Here is a 19,992-nt window from a genome sequence, read left to right as displayed (position 1 = left end):
AAGCTTTGTTACATTTTTGTCTGTTGCAATTTTCACAATCTCCATTGGTCAGTTTTTGATATCTTTGAAATGCTTCTAAAAAAAAAAAAAAAAAAAAAAAAAGAAAAAAAAAAAAAAGAAAAAAAATCATCTTACATACTAGCAAGGAGTTTCCTATGGTAGTCATCCATTCTGTACTCTTCTTTACTAAGGTGGATAGGGCAGGAATATGTTCTCTAAGAAAATGCATACATATTACTTCTTGATATTACCAATGCCACAAATATGCAGTGCAGTCAAGTGAAAGAAACTATGATTCATTGACGGACACTGATCCCTCTTTCATCTATAGAAAACCTTAATTTCATGTTTCTTTAAAAAAAAAAAATTGCACACATTTTCAAAATGCATTCTACTTCTAATTTTCAAATATACTATTTTCTGTAAAGATTCGCATGTTGCCCTAACATTGACCTATTATTGAAAAATTAATCTCCTTGGGTCATACAACTCTAAAACCTATAGTTAAATTTGGACATTCATTTTCACACCCCTGCTAAGTGCTAATGCTTGCACACTACCACTAATGACCACATTATCTATGATGCAAACAAGAGGATGCTGAATGCAGTAGACAAAAGGCATATTGTTGATATGAACAAAATGACCTGCCCTTCCCTAAATCAACAGCAATATTAGGTACTATGTTGGTCAGCTGATTACTCTACACACTGAGCCAATCCAGTGAAACTATACCACATAATAAATACAGATATTTCTATGGAATGTACTTCCCACTACCTTTTCAAAGCTACTGGCAAATTTTGCAAAGCATTCTTTATAACCGTGAGGATTTTTGGAAGACTCCTCATTATGATTCAGAAACATGTCATTAAGACATGCTTCACAAACTTCAGCAATAAATTATTGTTTTAAGTCACAGAATGATCAACTGTTGTGTTGAATGCTTTGTGCACTGCTGAATTTGATTTCGCACAGAATCTCCAAGGTGCAAGTGCAAGGTTTACTACAGCCCTTAGTAGCTTCATTGATATACCATACACACAAGTTGTTTGATCTTTTGTGAGCTTAGCATAAGTATTGTTGAAGTTATGAGCTTTTATTTATTTGTTAGAAAGCAGGGTTGTAAGGATAAGGTTATCCAATAATCTTATCACTGAACATAATGTTCATGAAAGTCATTGTTACTAGACTGCATAATGTAAAAGGAAAAGAATGTTAAATTTGTTCCTGAGACAAAACTTGTTTCCATAATGATATGTTCAGTTCCCTGTTAGTTCTGTAAAACTAAGTGAGAGAAAAGCGGCTTGGCAAACACATCTCTCTAAAATGAGCTTTTAATGATGAGAAAGGATGAATTAAAAGGATCTCCTTGTGGTCCACTCTTTCTTGTAACAATTTCTACTGAGAGAGATAGATGGTCGTCATAGTGGTAATTTGCACTAGCTACAGCTATTCGTCTTCAAGCAGTTTCCTACACTGCAGTGAAGCTTTCTAAAGGAAATCTATCACCTGAAGTTCTTAGATACTGTAAGTCACTATAGACTGTAAGAAAAAAAGTTTTAGAAGCTACTCAGATATGAGTGTGGATAGAATAATTTACTATCCTTAGCTGCTGATGCCTATCATTAAGTGACCCAGGCCTATTTTGAAATATGCAATTCAAAAGTGTCATGCATACTTTAATGAGCTCTTGAAGTTCCACAGGTATCTGTTATTTATAACTAGAAAGTAAGAGTGGGTGGTTGGTGATGGGTCTGCCTTAATGTATGCCATCATGTTCCTAATAAAATTGAAGATAAAACTTTGCATTGTACTGAAACCCACCCTTTCTGAAAATCAGCTGTTTTTTTGTGAAGTTTTGACAAAGGGAAACTGGACATTGTGTATGTGTAACAACATTACACACTAGCTAAAGCATCACATCAAGGGGAATCCAGTTTGGTGACTCTGGACCACACTGACGTCTTTGCCACCCACGTGTTTGGATGCCTATCTGATTTTTTGTATTCATTACATCTTTCTTGATTATAAAAGGAACAATATAAGTGCTCTAGGGACTCAGGGTTGTACAAGTTGGAAAAACTTGAAGAAATAGTCTTCTGTAAGATTTGTAATATTCTCATAAACTCATCAGAGAAGTGGCCTTTTCTCCCAGTATGTATGCATAAACATAGAGAACTTTCCAACACTGCAAATATACCGACATGTTTTTTTTTAGACTTGTTCATTGCCTGAGGCATAAAATGATCTCGCTTGTGTCATGATGTATTTGTAATGATTGTGGAACACTTAACACTGACTATTACACATCAGGTTTTATTATTAATGGCATGTGTGACTTTACAGCTTCACACTGTATATGAGACAAAAAATGGGGACATGAAAAGTGTCAAACACTTTATAAGAGAAAAGTGACTTTGCTTCGTAGGGAGCAAGTTGCTGGAAGCCTCAGCGAAAAACTCACGAGTTATTCTTTGGGAAAAGTTCCCTTGCTCTGTCTGTCAGAAATGGGAATTGGTAATTCCAAAATTGTTGAAAATGGAAGTAAAATGAAGTTCAAAATTCTCAGATATCCATTAGCACCTTCATACTTTTGATGAATTGTCACATTAAGAGATTTGATTATTAGGTAAGTTTTATATGCATATTTGAGACAAATTAGTCACATAGTGAGTCATATATATATATATCTGTGTCTAGAGAAGTTCTGTGCTTTTTAAATAGCCATTGTCTCTTCAAAATTTTGAAATTTCACAGTCATGAGTTGTCTTCAAAACCCTTGGCCCTATATGAATTCTGATAATTATTCCAAGCATATCCTTATCACTGAAAGTTTGTTATAAAGATTTGAGAGATCAGTGTGTGTAGAGATGCAGAGATTCATAGCTCGTGCACTTTGCTGTTTGGGGATACACAATCTGTAATCCTATTATAACCATCCTCTACACTTTTACTTCAACATCACTGCCAATGTTCTACCAGGACATTCCTGACAAGGCACAAAGTCGCTACCTTGTACAAAAGCAGTAGTCCCCATCGACCAATTACACTCAGCTACAGTTGTGGGTGTAGTCAGCTAGGCTTACTACGAACTTTCAACTCAAGCTCGTCTTCTGTGTTGTACATTTACAGTTTCCTCTAACTAGCTGCACCCACCATGAGTTTCTGCAGCTGAGTTGAGGTCTTCTCGTATTTTTCCTTCAGGAGTTCCAGGTCCCCGTACGTATTCTCCCGGTCCCTCTGAGCCTTGCCCAATTGCGTCTGAAGCAAATCCACCTTCTCGTTCAGCGCATCCACCTCAGCACTTGCACCTTCCCGCTCTTTCTGCAGGCGTGCCATCTGAGTCTGAGGGAAAACCCGCTTGGGGGTTAGCCTGCCGTCTCTAATATGTGTTGGGGAGAGGAGAGGTAGGAAGTAGGAGACTGGTGGCGTAGTAGGACTCCTATTTCATAGTTCAGTTCTCGCAAGGAACAAAGAGCGATTTCTGTCAGTTTTAGGTATAGGAAAAGCTTATGCAGGCTGGATGCAGCAAAAATTCCCTTCAGCCATTATATTATGATTGCAAAAAAATTACTGGTTGCAATAACCAAGATAGTAATTAAGTTCTGATGTGGTGCTACTAATCTATAATGCTTGAAATTAACACAAGTTGTTGATTCTTTTTATAAGGTTAGCTATTCCTATGATGTAACATCCAAAGCATGCTAGGACACAGGCAAGCTGATTAAACATAAAGGAACAAAACTTACTTGAAGCTTCTCATACTTCTCTCGCAACCTATCTGCCTCATGCTGTGCTGCTTCTCTCTCCTTGGATTGTCTGGCATTTTGACCATGAGCCTTGTCCAGTTGACTCTGTATTTGTTCAAATTCATAAGCATGTTTCTCACGCTCAGCTTGTATCTGTGGAGTCGGCCATGTTCTTTGTAAGTTTTATTTCAGCATTATATATTATGTAGTTTTTAGTGACCTAAAAAATTCTAATCTGGAACAAAAGTTTATTGTATACATGCAAATTAAGAGATTTTATGTACTTAAAGCATACTATTTACAGGAATATTCTTAATGCAGAGAAAAGACTGAATCTGAGTAGCTGCTGGTTAAATGGTGTGCTAACTCTATACTACTTCTTTACAGATTCCATTTAATTCAAATCTGTAATCACAAAACTAAGTGATAATGATGCATTTACTTAATTTATCATCTTGTTGAGGTTCCTGTGTGTTTTACAACAGTCTGTATTCTCATCTGATGTTAACTTAGCCCCTGACCCAAGTTACATGTTAAAGTATTTTTGTATTTGTATCTGGTGCTACTCCAAGAATTCACAAAATTTTCTCACTGTATTATGAAAATTCCAGTTTATCTTGAATTTTGGGTACACTTTGACCACATTATTTTCTTCCTCACTGAGTGTTATATTACTGCAGCCACATGGGGCCTTTACACCATCGGACAGCTTCTCACCCCCTCTTGGTAGGGTTTCCAAGATATGTCTCACCATTAAGTGAGAAACCAGTGTTCAAACATTTAGACAAAACACTTTATGCATGTGTCATAAATAATAATAACATAAAAAATAAAAAATAAACTACTTTAGATGAAAAAGAGGGTACAGACAAGACCAGTTTAGGAGCATAGAAAATTATATATGTCACTGACTATACAGAGCAATGAAAAAGGGAGGAATTTCACTTAAATATCATATAATGTTATTATCCCTCAAGTCCTTGTAAGTAAAAAGCAGTGGCTACTGGAAAAAAAAAAAAAAAAAAAAAAAAAAAAGGGGGTAAGGCAGCTCATACTCTGCATCCATTATGTTCTGAAATAGCTGAACCCTTTGCCTCTGAATGACCTCTCGAATACCTAGGCTCAACACCTTTACCTGAGTTATGTAATGACAAAGGACTTTTAAGTAAACTTTCTCACAACTACTTATAGGCAATTTAGAATTACTTCACAAATTTATTCAATCTTGTAAATATGATACTTAACCCTAATGAAATGTGGTAAATTAGGTAAAAATGTAGAAAAAGAAAAATAATTACTATTTGAAATTTAATATGAAATATTTTACTACTGCTACCTCCGACATCCTACTACCCATAAGACTGATATCAATATATGCTGGAATGCAGCCTTACAGTTACAAAGGTTTAGAAATGGAAATGCTGTACATGTAAGTGTAAATATTATATGACGCTATTGTGATTTCTTTTTAATATGGAAAGGGTGCCTACAAAAAAAAAGAAAAAAGTTTCAAGTGCAAAACATGCCACTACATACTTAGGGACATGTACTCATTTTCATATTGCCTGAATGACACATAGAAACATGAATGAAACTCTTTTTAGTGTTTAACAAAAACTTTTAGGCAGATAAAATTTTGAGTAGTAAAAATTAGTGTCAGTATATTCTACCCTTTAAGTGATAACACCTATCCTCCAGGAGACTGTGGGGCTCTAATCAAGGCCAAAACATAGATGTTAGGAAACAGTTAATGTATCCCAGGCCTGGGAGATGTATTGGGCCCCAGGCCTGAAAGGCTTAGATGCCTGAGGGGAGATGGGGCCAAAGAGCTTAGAGGTGTTTGTGGATTCACCTTTAATAAAGGAATAAATTGGGATTTGGAACATAACAAGGAGAGTGCTTGAAGCAAAGGGTTTTAAATTGATGTATTCCTCTTGTAATAACATATGGGTCAGACATGTTTATTAATAAAGTTTATTAAAAGAAAATTGAGAATTGGCCAAAGAGGAATGATGAAATCAATGCTGGGGCTCACTACAATGTATGATATAAACTGCAAATGGATAGAAGAACAGACAAAAATAGATGATGTAATCAAGGCAGTTAAAACTGAGAAATGGCAATGGTCAGTACACATGTGTAGGAGAGGACAACAGATGGAAAGAAGTGATAGGTTCAGGAATAATTAATATAAAAAGACCTGAGGGGAGGCCGTTCACCAGGAATGATGAAATTAAGAAGTTTACAAAATGTTTACATAAAAATAGGAAACTAGAGGCACAATCAAGAAACAAAAGGGAGCACTTTGGAGGGGCCTATGTCTGCAGTGGAATGATACAGACTGTTGCTTCTACACCACAGGTTAGATCTGACAGGAGCAGAATATGATCACTTGTCACATGCCAGACATGAGGTGGCAGCAGTGGGCTGGATGTATGGTTTGATGGCTGGGAGAAAAGCTGTGCATTTTTGCACTCCCTGTGTCCTCCCAGTTGCCTGAGACAGCTGGAGGAAGTGGCCAAGCAGTGTGAAACTGCTAAAAAGTGCAGTGATCTGAATGGAGCTTTGAACTGGGTAAAAGCAGGCAAGATGAGATGGAGAGCCAGCAGCCAAACCCCTGCCAGTAGGTCCCCATCTCCCTCCCTGTTAACTCAACAGAATTGTGCCCTTGGAAGCATGGGAACCTTGATAGGGCCATGAAGAGAATGGAGAAGACAGCTGGAACAAGGTCCCTGGATTCCTTCCTGCCATCACACCCTGCCATACCTCACCACCTACTCTCCCACCATGTGCACACAACCTCTTGCTCCTCTGGCCTCCCCCAATTATCTTACCAAGACTGTCAATGTCAACTCAAGTGCCTCAGTAGGTATAAAGTAAGGAATACTGTGTGTTATCTGTATTAAGTTTAAAAGTTGCTATTCTTTGTATTTCTTTAAGAATACTACAGCAGATTTCCCCTATGCACTGTCATCCAGTCACACAGAGCACCACTACAGTTTCCACTGAGTCGAAGGCCTTCTCGCAGTCAATGAATGTCAAACAAAGCAGGTTTCTTTTCTTTCCCTGGATGAACAGTTTAATCTGCTCATTGTGATGAAATTCACTGAGCTTTGACTGCCTAACCTGGTTTCACATACTATATGTTCTGCCATTTTATCATAATCCTCAAGATTCATTAAAAAGAATTGTCTATGTATGAAAGCAAAGTTGTGTTAGGCAAAATAATAAAAACTTTACTACTTACATCACACTTTTGTAAAATGTTGGGAAGATGATACGAGAACGACCCACATTCTGATCTGGCTAATAGTTTTGAGTTGTTTTGTTGAATGTATTAATTATTATCATATGGTATAAGTGTCACCATTTTTATGTACATTCAATAGTAGAGCAACAGCAACAAAATTTTTAAAACTAAGTAAGATGCAAATGGAAGAAAATTTGAAGTGGTCATCCCATTAGCATGTGCAACCCCATCATGCATGTCAGTACATTCCATTACATTCCAGGAAGAGTAAGCACACCTGACATCAGGAGGTGAGAATATTGGCTGATGTTTCCCATAATATTTAAAAGCAGGAAAAGTTTCAATGATTCCTTTAATTAGCAGGCCTTGGTTGGTATGCCCTCTGACAGAAAATGAAATCATGCCTCGCTATCAATGGCTGTCCCCTTTCATTGGCGCACATATTCTGGTCAGCCCTCAGCAGCAATACAATTCAGAAAAGACCTGGATTGGGCAGGCATCAAGTGCAGCGATTTAAAGCACTTTGCCTAGTTGGAAATGGCAGTATGATAGTTATCCAGTACCTATTTTCTGTTTTCACAGAGCCTTGATATCATCCCTGGTGCTCTCATTTCCAGTATGACCTTGCACTGAGCACTGGTTTGTATGGATCTTATATTGCAACAAACAGGGGTTATAATTCTGTAGATATCACCTTTCACATTGGCCAGTAATTTAAAAAAATCCCAGGCACTCAGAGCTAGTGGACACTAACCACCAACACTGATATGCCATCCCTGGCTTCTTGTTTTACTCTTGCATAACAAAGATAGCCTACACTTACCCTGCGCATCTCAGCACTCTGCCTCTCGTAGCGCTCCTGAAGCTGATCCAGCTCAGACTGAACCTTGTCGAGGGATGACTGAGTCTTTTCCTGGCCAATCTGTGCTTTACCCACTGTGGCCTGAGACCTTTCCAACTCTTCTCGCAGCTTATCCACCTGGTATCCATGAAAATGAAGATCAAAAGGGGAAATAAAGGTTAAATTACTTTCTATCATCTGAACTACATGACAGCTTTCAAAGATTACTAAATATCATTATTCAATGGATACTTCCTTCAGAAACATCTCTAGAAATGACATGACTGAAGTAAGATGAAAACTCTTCTTGGGATCACAATGATATCATGAAAATTAGTTAATGAATGAGTATAAATTAAGAGGTGCTGCTTAAACTGGCTCAGTGTTATGAAGCATTTACATCTTTGCAGCCTCTCCTCCATGCTAGTCTCATCTATCTCGTTTTTCCCTCACCACCTTGCACCGCTCAAAACAAATTCCTCTTCTGTCTCTCTCCTCCATACAACCTATATTCACCATCCAGGAACATGATGTATCTGTCTTCTCCTGTTTGTGCAATCTCCCTACTGCATGTCATCACTCTCCTCTGCTGCCTTCCTACCACCTGATCCCTTAACTTTCTTCATCCAGCCACTACCTGAACCCTTCTGTCATATGAAACTGACTGACTTCCTTTTTCTGCCTCTACTTTAGTTCAGTACTTTATTTTTGACTAATGGAATAACATTTCCACAACCTAGATCTAATTTACCTTCTGTTATCTGTCAGTATACTAATATATAATGATTGCTTCTCCTGGTGTTTCAGTTACATGTCATTTATATATATCACAAACCTAGCCTGTGTTGGACAGCTCATAAAAGCCTTATATATCACTTGAACCAGATAGAAATGTATCAACAAATCCCACATAATTTTTTAGAAGAAAATGACAGTTTTCAAAGATCACTAACTATCATTATTCAATGCTCCATACATGAGAGGCAGTACATTATTTTAAACTGTACTTTAAAATACTGTGAAAGTTGTGCAACATCATCTTAAAGAGTAATAATAAAATTCAGTAGTTTTAATCCAATGATCCTTGACTGACCTCGTTCACCCAGCGCTCCCTCTCGCTGTGCTGCCGAGCTATAGTGGCCTGGGCACGCTCCAGCTCCTCTTGTACACTGTCTTTTTCACTCTGAGCATTCTCAAGTCTGGCTTTCAACCTATAGATCTCTCCTTGTGCCTTCTCCACCTTCTCCTGCAGCTGCTCAACCTGCATTATCATAGTGTAGGTTAGATTTCAGTAGGAAAGGATATAAGCCAGATTAAATTATCCTTTTCATCAAAGTAAAGCCTATCTTTTTGATTAATGAAATGAAAAAATTCAGATGTAAATTGAACTTTTAATTTGTTTTGTCTCATAATTACTGACTTGTTTGATATTTATTTCAAATATATTCAGCTTCTAATATTACTACAATACCTCCAGCCTATGGGTGGTATTACTAAGAAAAATCCAGCTTCTGGCTACAGCTGCTATAGTACTTCTGCTCGCTACTAACAGAGATGGAAGTGATTATTGACCTTTACCTCCACATGGGACCGTTCGTAGTCGGCTTGGTTCATGCGTAGTTCAGTCTGCGCACGCCGTAGATCTGCCTGACACTTATCAAGCTTCTCCTGCAGGCGCTCCACCTCTCCTGAGCCACCAGGCATAGCAGGGCGGCCATATGTGGTGTGGGAGCGCTCTAGGTCATGGTGGAGTCTCTCATTTTCAGTCCTCAGTCTGTCGTTTTCCATCTCAATCTTGGTGAGACGGTGGCGGTAAGACTCGTAATCACTTGTACTTTTACCCACTTCCCCATGCATCTTTTCCAGTTCTGCCTTAGCTTTTCCTAATTCAGACTGACTTGACTCTAGTTTGGCTTCAAGTTTGTCCTTCTCGGCCAGTGAACGTTCCAGGCGAACCTGTAACTTCTCCACTTCTCCTTCAAGGGCGTGAAGTTTCATCTTGTACTCAGCAATGTCTCTTTCGTGTAATGACTGTTCCTGGTGTCGTTCTTGCTCTGCTCTGTCACGCTGTTCCCTCAGCTGCTGGATCTGTTTGTCCTTGTCTCCAATTGCTTCTTCCAGAGAGGAAAGTGCACCTTCTGATGTGGAGTGGTGAGCCTGCACTGCTGTCAGTCGTGCTCGTGCCATATCTACTTGGTTGTCTTTTTCCCGTAGTAAGTCTTCTAAGTTTTCAATCTGAAAAATAAATAAGCTATAGTTTCAATATGAATGCCCCACTTCACTCTACACTATCCATTCTCCCCTAAAGCCTTGTTTTGTTTCTTTTGCATTCTTGCTTAACATCAGTGTTGGCAACACTTATTATTATTTACAAGAAACTTGCCAATACTTCCTAAAAAAAGAATAGTACATGATCTTGTTCCATCATTTTTTGACAAAATATGCTTTATATGTGATTTATCTTATAATATTGATATAAATGTCCTTAATTGTAGTAATAAATTAATGAAAGATTTTTTAGAATATAGTCTATTAAAGCCACCCAAAACCAGTAGTTATGTAATCTTTGAGCTTGACTGGATCAACCGAGATCATTAATAAATTTCATATTAATTTCATGCTAAAATGTACATTCAATATTCAAATTCCTCTGAAACTAAACTTAAGATAGAAAAATCAAGTATATATTTCACGTATTTCAAACATTCAAGCTAGAAATACCTTGAGTTATGCAGCAAATACAATACCTCCTTGTACCAAAGATGAGAGGACAAGCAAACAGTATTGTCCTGTGCCACTTGCAACAAGGTGACTTTGAAGATAAAAAAGGAGATTGACTGTAAAAAACTGAAATAATTCATAAAATAAAATAAAATAATCTGCTAAACAAATTACATCGGAATATAACAAAAAATAAGCAGTTAATAGAAAACAACATCAAGCAATAAAACCATAAAAAAGCAATTCCAAGACAGAAAGCTTTCAATCTTTACCAATGAGTACAAGCTAAAGGTGTCTCCAAATGTTACCTGTCTACTCTCCACTGGTCGATGCACAGATATGTCATGCAACACAGCACTTATTGTAGCTACAGTTAGTGTGTTAGTTAGCTCATCAGTTAATCCAGAAGGCAGGCAGATTAGTTATTTCAATGTAAATATCATATTAGTTGAGGCAAAAACAATGGGTCAGAGTTAGAAAATTTTACAAGTTATCAGTTGAATGCAGTATGCATGTAGATTTAATGAAAATGAGTGACATGAATAATGGTTGCATTCCACAGATGGAGTAAGGCTAGTAACAATGAAATGATGATCTGTACTAATAATAAAGATCATATGCAAATGGTAAATGGTAAATCTTTTATGTTCATAGAATAAAAAAAGTTGCTTATATGTGCCCTTATCATCATATTGAATATAACAAGAGGCGGTGCTATTAATGAATGTACTGAATATCACTGGGCATGGCATGATCCAAGGAGAGATAGCATTATAATAATAAAATGCTCATGCCACCATGGGATGTGGAGCCTGCCACCGGCAGCCCACACAAGATAGTCTTACAGCACTAGGAGCCTCAGTAAAATAAATAAATATCTAAATTTTAACCTATTCTTTATAATCCATTACTTTGAATAGTTAAAAAGTTTTATAAATGAAAAAAATTCTACCTTCTGAAAAATCTGACAAATTTGCATCATTTAATTTGGCTCAACTGCACTACTGCTGCTACTGTTCCTAGAATAGGTGAGCTATCCAAATAAATAATATAATAAGTACAAACATATGAAACTATTATAAACTCAAGTGCTTTACTTCTTACCTTTTCACATTTTACCTTGTTTACCTTTATAGCTATTCAAAGTGACTGACAATAAAGTAATATTTCTTACCACAGTTCACTCTCTACTTCTTATGTTCCTTCAGTAACAACTGAAAGCTTCAGGCTATGAAAAACTTGCTTATAATGGCTGTAATATACCTTTCTCTGTAAGACATTGATTTTTCTGTCCTTGATATCCATGTGGTCACGAAGTTCAGTGAGCTCTGAGTTGAGTTTGTTCCTTTCCTGGGTGGTCTGGAGGGCCTGCTGGGTCTTCTTCTCAATGGTCTTGTTCTTCTCCTCAAGGCGCTGCCGCATCTCCTCCACCTGACGAAGTATACCGGAGGAATGCTGTAAACCAAAGCACACAGGGGTCGCCCATATATCTTGATTCTTTATGGAAGTGGGATGAAAATCACGTTGCTTCCCTGTTATGGAGGCTGTGGATGTTTGTATCGGCAACAGATCTACCATCTATGCATCCGTAGCATCAACCCCATTCACCTGTCTCGTACTCACATTTCTTTCCTTCCTGCGATGAGTAAGAAAAGGAGTGGAGATGGTTGATGCATACAGATGGATATATGTGATACAAACATCCATGATGAGGTACAAATGTGGTGGTCTTGGAGGAGGAAGGAAATCTAAAGAAGTTAATGTAATGTGAAGTCAGCCAAAATTACATGGAAGTTATAGAAAAAGAAAAGCCAGGTAAACACAAAAACTAACAAAGAATATTTTGACCGCTTTGGTATCATGAATAATACGTTGACAAATAGTTAGATAGACACAGGACCTTCACAATCTGTAGGGGGGCTGCCATCACATCTGATTGACTTCTGGAGATTGTGCCACCAAAGGCTTCATATCAACAGTAAAGCATGATCAGGGTGTTTGGCTGTGCAAGTCATTCATACAGGAATGTCTGATAACACTACCACGCACAGTAATTAACAAGGGAACAAGCTGTTGCATGTTGAACAAAATTAATTATAAGTAGCACCCATGTAATGTCAAATACAATCATAATAAATTGGCAATAATGTCTTATTGATATGCCAGTCTTAAACAAAGTTCTCTAGTGTGCTGCATAATTTTGTAATAAATGAAAACTCAGTATACAGGTAATGAATTACTGGGGAACAAACAGCAGTCAGTAACTTAATGGGTATCAATGATCATACACTATTCTGGTCAAGGAAGGGGCTCAGGTTGTGTGGAAAATGCAGGAACACTTCATGTCATTCACAGGGAGAATGGGGCAGAAACAAGTGCTATTCCCATAAGGAAAAAGGAATATTTCACTGAAGGATGATCTTACATATGGTCCTCACAAGAATAAACAAAGAAAGTAAAAAGTAATATTTGTAGAAAGAAAGACAGAAAGAAAACAAGCATACACACAAACACAGAGAGAGAGAGAGAGAGAGAGAGAGAGAGAGAGAGAGAGAGAGAGAGAGAGAGAGAGAGAGAGAGAGAGAGAGAGAGAGAGAGAGAGAGAGAGAGAGAGAGAGAGAGAGAGAGAGAGAGAGAGAGAGAGAGAGAGAGAGAGAGAGAGAGAGAGAGAGAGAGAGAGAGAGAGAGAGAGAGAGAGAGAGAGAGAGAGAGAGAGAGAGAGAGAGAGAGAGAGAGAGAGAGAGAGAGAGAGAGAGAGAGAGAGAGAGAGAGAGAGAGAGAGAGAGAGAGAGAGAGAGAGAGAGAGAGAGAGAGAGAGATATGTATAGAAAAATTAATATAGATATACTTTTTGTAAATACTCTACATATTGTATTATATGCTAGGCTCAAAGTGGGTGCCAGCAGTGTCAGCCATTGATAACTCAAACTTTTGGTATTTCATGTCCAACTGCTTGTTACCTTTGTCCTTTCTGCAAGAAATCCTTCTTGTCAGAGTTTTCTTGGTCTGTGCCATTCTCCTCCACTGGGTGAGGCATTACTGTGTGTAGGGGTTAGGGCCACACTACCTATGACCCATTTTTGTTATTGTGTGCACAGATGTGGCCATCTGTGATATGTAAGCTATGTGACTGTACAATATATGCAGGTGCACATGGCTATGTGATGTCAGAAAGCATATGAAGCAAAATCAACTCATGTAGGCCTACTGTCATGACATGTGCTTAATAAATGTAACTAACATTTTAAAGGAAATGCAAAACCTAATGTAGCCCTATACTGCATGTGTGTGAGTATATATATATATATATATATATATATCTATATATATATATATATATATATATTTATATATATATATATATATATATATATATATATATATATATATATATGTAACCTGATAATGATCATCAAGTTTTGGCTGGCTTCTATAACAATATTAATGCTGTAAGATATCATTGTCCCTTAATGACATGCTGAAAGATTTGTAGCAGATTTGAGAAAGTGTTTCCTCACAAGATATATTTTTAAGATATATTTTTCATATTTGATATATTTGATGCAGCTATTCTTTGAACTGTGATGATTTACTGGGTCTTTTTCAGATGAAATTATGTGTCTTTGACTGTTACATAGAAAATCAGACCACACAGAACCCATGGTCTAGACTAGGTGGTCTGTCCTTAAACCTAAGTGATTCTACATTAATCAGATGGCTCCAAAACTTTGCATTTCTACTCTAGTTAATATTAAGTTGAAGGAAGTGTCGGTCAAGCTTGTTTTTAAAGGAGTCAATCGTGTTACACTGGACCACTGAAGGTGGGAACTTATTCCATTCTCGCATTACAACATTGGGGAAGAAAAATTTGGTGCAGTAAGAATTAACTTATCTACATTTAAGTTTTGTGCCATTATTCCTCGTTCGTAAAGTGTCATTGATCATAAACAGTTTGATTTGTCCACATTCGTAAATCCATTAAGTATTTTAAAACATTCGATCAGTTTTCCTCGGAGGCAACGTTTCTCAAGAGAGAGCATGTTAAGGGTGGAAAGCCTTTCGTCGTTGGGTTTGTTGCACAAGGAAGGGATCATTTTTGTTGCCCGATGTTGAACACCTAATTTAACAGTGTCCTTTGCATGGTGGGGAGACCAAAACTGTACCGCATACTCCAAGTGGGGTCTGACTAAACTATTGAAGAGCGGAAGTATTACTTCTTTATTTTTGTATAAAAAGTTTCTTTTAATGAAGCCCAACATTCTGTTTGCTTTATTTGCTGCATCGATGCATTACTGTGAGAATTTGAGGTTTGATGCAATTTTGACCCCCAGGTCCTTAATGCATTGAATGCTTTTGAGTTTGACGCTGCGCATTTCGTAATCGAACTTCTTATTTCTCGTTCCAACTTGAAGGACCTGGCACTTATCTACATTAAAAGGCATCTCCCATCTATCAGACCGAGCTGAAATTTTATACAAATCCTCTTGGAGGCTTTGTCTGTCTTCATCAATGAGAACCGAGTTACCAATCTTTGTGTCGTCTGCAAATTTACTAATGAGATTATTGATTCCAACATCCACATCGTTGATGTAAATAATGAATAGCACTGGGCCAAGAACCAAGCCCTAAGGGATGCCACTAGTGATTGACGTACACTCTGAGTTAAATCTGTCGATCACCACTCTTTGTTGTCTGTTGGTCAACCAATTCACGATCCATTGGTGTACTTGACTGTCAATACCTAGTTGGTTTAATTTATAAAGGAAATTATGATGTGGAACTTTATCAAACTCTTTCTGGAAATCAAGACAGACTACGTCTAGTGATTTGGTTACGTCATAAACTGAGAAGAGGTCGTTATAAAAGGTCAATAGGTTTGATAGGCAGGATCTTTTGTTACGGAAGCCATGTTGTGAATCCCCAATTAATGAGTGGCTTTCAAGTAACTCACAATTTTATCTCTAATTATGCTCTTGAGTAGCTTACCTACAACTGAAGTTAGACTAATGGGCCTGTAATTACCCAGTATTTTTTTGTCACCATTCTTAAAAATTGGTGTTACGTTAGCCTTTTTCCAATCCGAAGGGACGATGCCTTGTTGCAAGAACATATTGAAAGCGGTTGCGAGAGAGGAGAGTATTTTGCTCTTTGTTTCTTTAAGTAGTAGAGGATATACTTTATCAGGTCTGGGACTTTTATTTGTTTTAAGGGATTGGAGGGCTTTTAGGACTTCATCGATAGTTATTACAAAGTTAGGCAATGCATGATCGAGACTTACGTTAGTACTGTTGTCGTCGCTGGTGTTGGTGGTAGTGGTGGGAAGACTGCTAGTATTACACACCGAGGATAAGTAATTGTTTAATAAGTTCGCATTGTGTTGGCTGTCAGTCACGTTCACCGTCACTGTTTGTTAGAGGTCCAATTCCAATTCTGATCGCCTTCCTGTTGTTCATATAACTGAAGAGGGATTGCGGATTATTTTTACAGTTGGCTGCAATGTTTTCTTCATATCTACGCTTTGCCTGACATATTAATCTTTTAACTCGCTGCCTGGCTTCATGATAAAAGTTTAGTGTTTTCGGTTGAATGATTTTTAAAGTTTAGCCAGGCTTCCTCTGCGTTACCGTCATCTGATAGTTGTATTTGTTAGTTTTTGTCTGATTTTTATGAAATTTGCTCTTTTGAAATTGGACACTTGTACTTCATTTTCATTCACTGTTGTTTGAGCTCTAACGTCGATGCGCACTAATTTATGATCACAAGAACAGAGATGTTCTCCTACCGTAACATTACTGACTAGGTTATCTTGGGTCGCTATAACAAGGTCTAGTTTGTTATTTTGTCGAGTTGGTTCAGTAACCATTTGACTTAGGTAATTATCTTCTAAAAATTCTATCATTCTAAGTGATTTGCCTTCTGTTCCCGACAGTATCGCCCAGTCAATATGAGGGGGATTAAAGTCTCCTAATATCAGTGTGTCGCTGTTATTAAGTGACTGCCTTAACACACTGTACATTTCAACATCATCTTCGAGTGATTGCCCCGGAGGCCTGAAGGTGACAGATATATTTACATTAATTTTTACTATGTTTACTCGCATGCACAAATGTTTAACGTTACTGTCTCTTGGTGTTTTGTCAGTGGGTTGCAAATAGCTTTTAACGTAAAGGGCGACACCACCACCTCTACGGTTAACACGATCTTTGTTGAAGAGTCTTTAGCCATCTGTTGTATTCTGAACTTAAATAAATATTTGTGGTGTCAATAAATCTTTCGGTTATAACAATTACGTCAAAATTTTCTGTTGAAACAAGACATCTCAATTCATCAAACTTGTTTCTTAGGCTACGCGCATTGTAAATTAGGACTTTTATGTCATCTTGAGGTTTAGTAAGAGAGGTGGTGTTACTTGCGGGTTCACGGTATTGTGTTGCATGCCGTCTATTTACATGGGGGACGGCCGAGAGCAGTTTTTTGTTCGGGTGTCACGTACTGCGTTGTTAAGGAGCCTTCCGAATCTGGCTGCCCCGACAGGGGACAGTTGTATTCCATCCCTATGGAAGAGCTCACTCTGGCCGTAGAAATTGTCCCAGGCGTTAACGAACTTGACGTCAAGCTGCCTGCAAAGAGTCTCTTAGGCCCCCTTCACACGAGCGGTTTTCTCCCGCGCGGTTTTCCAGGGCAGTTTTGAAATCAATGAAGTTCAATGAGGCACTTCACACGCTGCCCCGCGGCTTAAACTCCCGCGCGGCAGTGATTTACCGACCGCGTGCACTGCTAACCCGGCCGCGCGGCGCCAGGCGGTTCAGTCTATGGAGCCCTTCAGATGGGAGGTTTTTCCCCGAGCGGCATAATCTGTGGCAGAGGTTCAGTTTGCTCACAAGTTCTTCAAATGTAGATGATAAACATGCGGAAATAATTGAAAAACTTTTCTTCATAAGCTTTCAGGTCAGAATATAATGTATAGAATGCTCCTTACAGGAGCCTAGGGTTGTTTACTGGGTGGGTCCACCATTTACGTAGTCGCTTCTTTTTAACACCCTGTTCATTATAATACAAAGAGATCACTCTCTTCTTTACGTCATCCATCTCGAACAAACAAACAGTCTCGACAAACTGACAAGTATTCTGTGCACTGCTGCAGACGAACCGTGCGGGAGACAACCGCTCGTGTGACATGCCTTCTAAAACACCCATCCGCGCGGCAATACTACCGCGCGGGAGACAACCGCTCGTGTGACATGCCTTCTAAAACACCCATCCGCGCGGCAATACTACCGCGCGGGAGACAACCGCTCGTGTGAAGGGGGCCAAATTTAAGGTTGAAGGCCTTGCTGAAGAAGTCGCTCCCTGCCGACATCCGTGGTAGAATTCTGCGACTCAGTGATGCAAATAAGATGTCTTTGCATTAATATATATATATATATATATATATATATATATATATATATATATATATATATATATATATATATATATATATATATATATATATATATATATATATATATATATATATATATATATATATATATATATATATATTTTTTTTTTATAGTAGCCTACTTCTTTGGAAGCCTGCAGCTACAAAAATTTTGTCTTCATAACTTGTCATTTTGTACTGATTTATATATATTTGAGTGTTATATAATTCTTGAAGCGATAAGCTGCAAATTCAGTGGTTTATGGCTATGCATAAAGAATTTCTATTAATGTCAAAATTGCTTATTGCATCTTTCTCCCACTCAGTTGACAATTCTGATTACAGTGCATAAATGTATGCAGTATCTATTTATATTTCTATGCTGTTTGTTAATACTTAATCTGTATCTTATCGATTTTCTTCCTCCTTTTTAATTTTCTTCTACACACCCATTGCTAGTTTTTTTTACTTTATTCATCAAATCATTCAGTGTAAGCTACAAATATATACAGTAAAACCTTTACAATTTGTCACGATGGGGACTCCAACCTTGTCAAGTTATATAATATTCCGAGTTGTGCAAATTTCCCCAGATATGCTTAAAGTTAAAAAATTTGAAACTACGGTACTGTATAGTAACATACTGTATAGTAACATACTGAAGCATGGTGTAATCATTAAACAACTGAATGTGAAAAAAAGTAAAGCTCAAAGATACATAGCTAGGTTGGGTATGATCGTGCGTAAGTAGGTAGGAAGACGAACCGTGCGAGTCTGCATGATTGAATGGGAAGGGATAAAGCGAGGGAGTATGGGGTGGATACGCGTCTGAACAAGTGCGGGCTCGCCCTGGATCCATCCAAGATCTTGGATCCATCCAAGATCTTGGATCCATCCATACGACAGACAGGTCGGCACACGCGCTCGCTCGGGGTCAGTGCATGACGTCATGTGGCCCTCGCGCCTCATACCCTGGCCACACTCTCCAGTCAGAAAACAGCCATACTCTGCTGTGTGACACAAGGCTCTATCCTTTTCAGCAGATATGCCTAGTAACTGCTCAGTGTATGGGTGCAACAATACTGTACAAAAAACTGGAAATACTATGCGGTGTTTCAGATTTCCTGGGGAGGAATCGGGAAGAAAACAGTGGCTGACTTGTTGCCGTCGTAAAGGCAACATAAACACAAAATATGCACTTGTCTGTTCTGTGCATTTCACACAACACGATTATGTAGATGACATAAAACACAGGCTGCTCGGCACTGAAAATCCAAAAAATAAACGACTCCTGAAGAAAGATGCTGTCCCCTCTCTTTTGCTGCTGGAGCAGCCTGCGTTTTATGTCATCTGCATAATCGCGTTGTGTGAAATGCACAGAAAAGACAAGTGCATATTTTGTGTTTATGTTGCCTTTATGACGGCAACAAGTCAGCCACTGTTTTCTTCCCGATTCCTCCCCAGGAAATCTGGAACACCGCACAGTATTTCCAGTTTTTTGTACAGTATTGTCGCACCCATACATTGAGCAGTTACTAGGCGTATCTGCTGAAAAGGATAGAGCCTTGTGTCACACAGCAGAGTATGGCTGTTTTCTGACAGGAGAGTGTGGCCAGGGTATGAGGCGCGAGGGCCACATGACGTCACGCACTGACCCCGAGCGAGTGCGTGAGCTGACCTGTCTGTTGTATGGATGGATCCAAGATCTTGGATGGATCCAAGATCCAAGGTCGTATGGATGGATCCTAGGAAATCTGAAATACCGCATAGTATTTCCAGTTTATTGTACAGTATTGTCGCACCCATACACTGAGCAGTTACTAGGCATATCTGCTGAAAAGGATAGAGCCCTGTGTCACACAGCAGAGTAGATGAATGGTTGTTTTCTGACTGGAGAGTGTGGCCATATGAGGCGAGAGGGCCACATGACGTCACGCACTGACCCCGAGCGAGCGCGTGAGCCGACCTGTCTGTTGTATGGATCCTGGGCACGCCATGCCGAGTA

At 38.5% G+C, this 19,992-nt stretch overlaps 1 protein-coding gene across 17 annotated transcripts in view; it reads right to left on the bottom strand.

Moving 5' to 3' along the window:
• Positions 1-19,992, bottom strand: part of LOC127004021 (trichohyalin-like) — a 116,916-nt gene that overhangs the window by 39,999 nt on the left and 56,925 nt on the right. For 11 of the 17 annotated variants that reach the window (XM_050871235.1, XM_050871233.1, XM_050871227.1 and 8 more), the window contains 6 exons: positions 11,828-12,019; positions 9,416-10,078; positions 8,937-9,104; positions 7,826-7,981; positions 3,753-3,905; positions 3,160-3,348 (listed from right to left, as the gene is read on the bottom strand). In XM_050871235.1, coding sequence (XP_050727192.1) covers positions 3,160-3,348; positions 3,753-3,905; positions 7,826-7,981; positions 8,937-9,104; positions 9,416-10,078; positions 11,828-12,019 — 1,521 coding nt within the window. The remainder of the gene's footprint in view (positions 1-3,159; positions 3,349-3,752; positions 3,906-7,825; positions 7,982-8,936; positions 9,105-9,415; positions 10,079-11,827; positions 12,020-19,992) is intronic. The other 6 variants (XM_050871229.1, XM_050871230.1, XM_050871231.1 and 3 more) reach the window with 6 other exon arrangements.

The sequence above is a fragment of the Eriocheir sinensis genome, chromosome 27 (assembly GCF_024679095.1).
Source record: "Eriocheir sinensis breed Jianghai 21 chromosome 27, ASM2467909v1, whole genome shotgun sequence".
In the NCBI taxonomy this organism is placed as follows: Eukaryota; Metazoa; Arthropoda; class Malacostraca; order Decapoda; family Varunidae; genus Eriocheir; species Eriocheir sinensis.
Note: the sequence above shows the minus strand (reverse complement) of the source record. Positions and strands in the feature narration are given on the sequence as shown.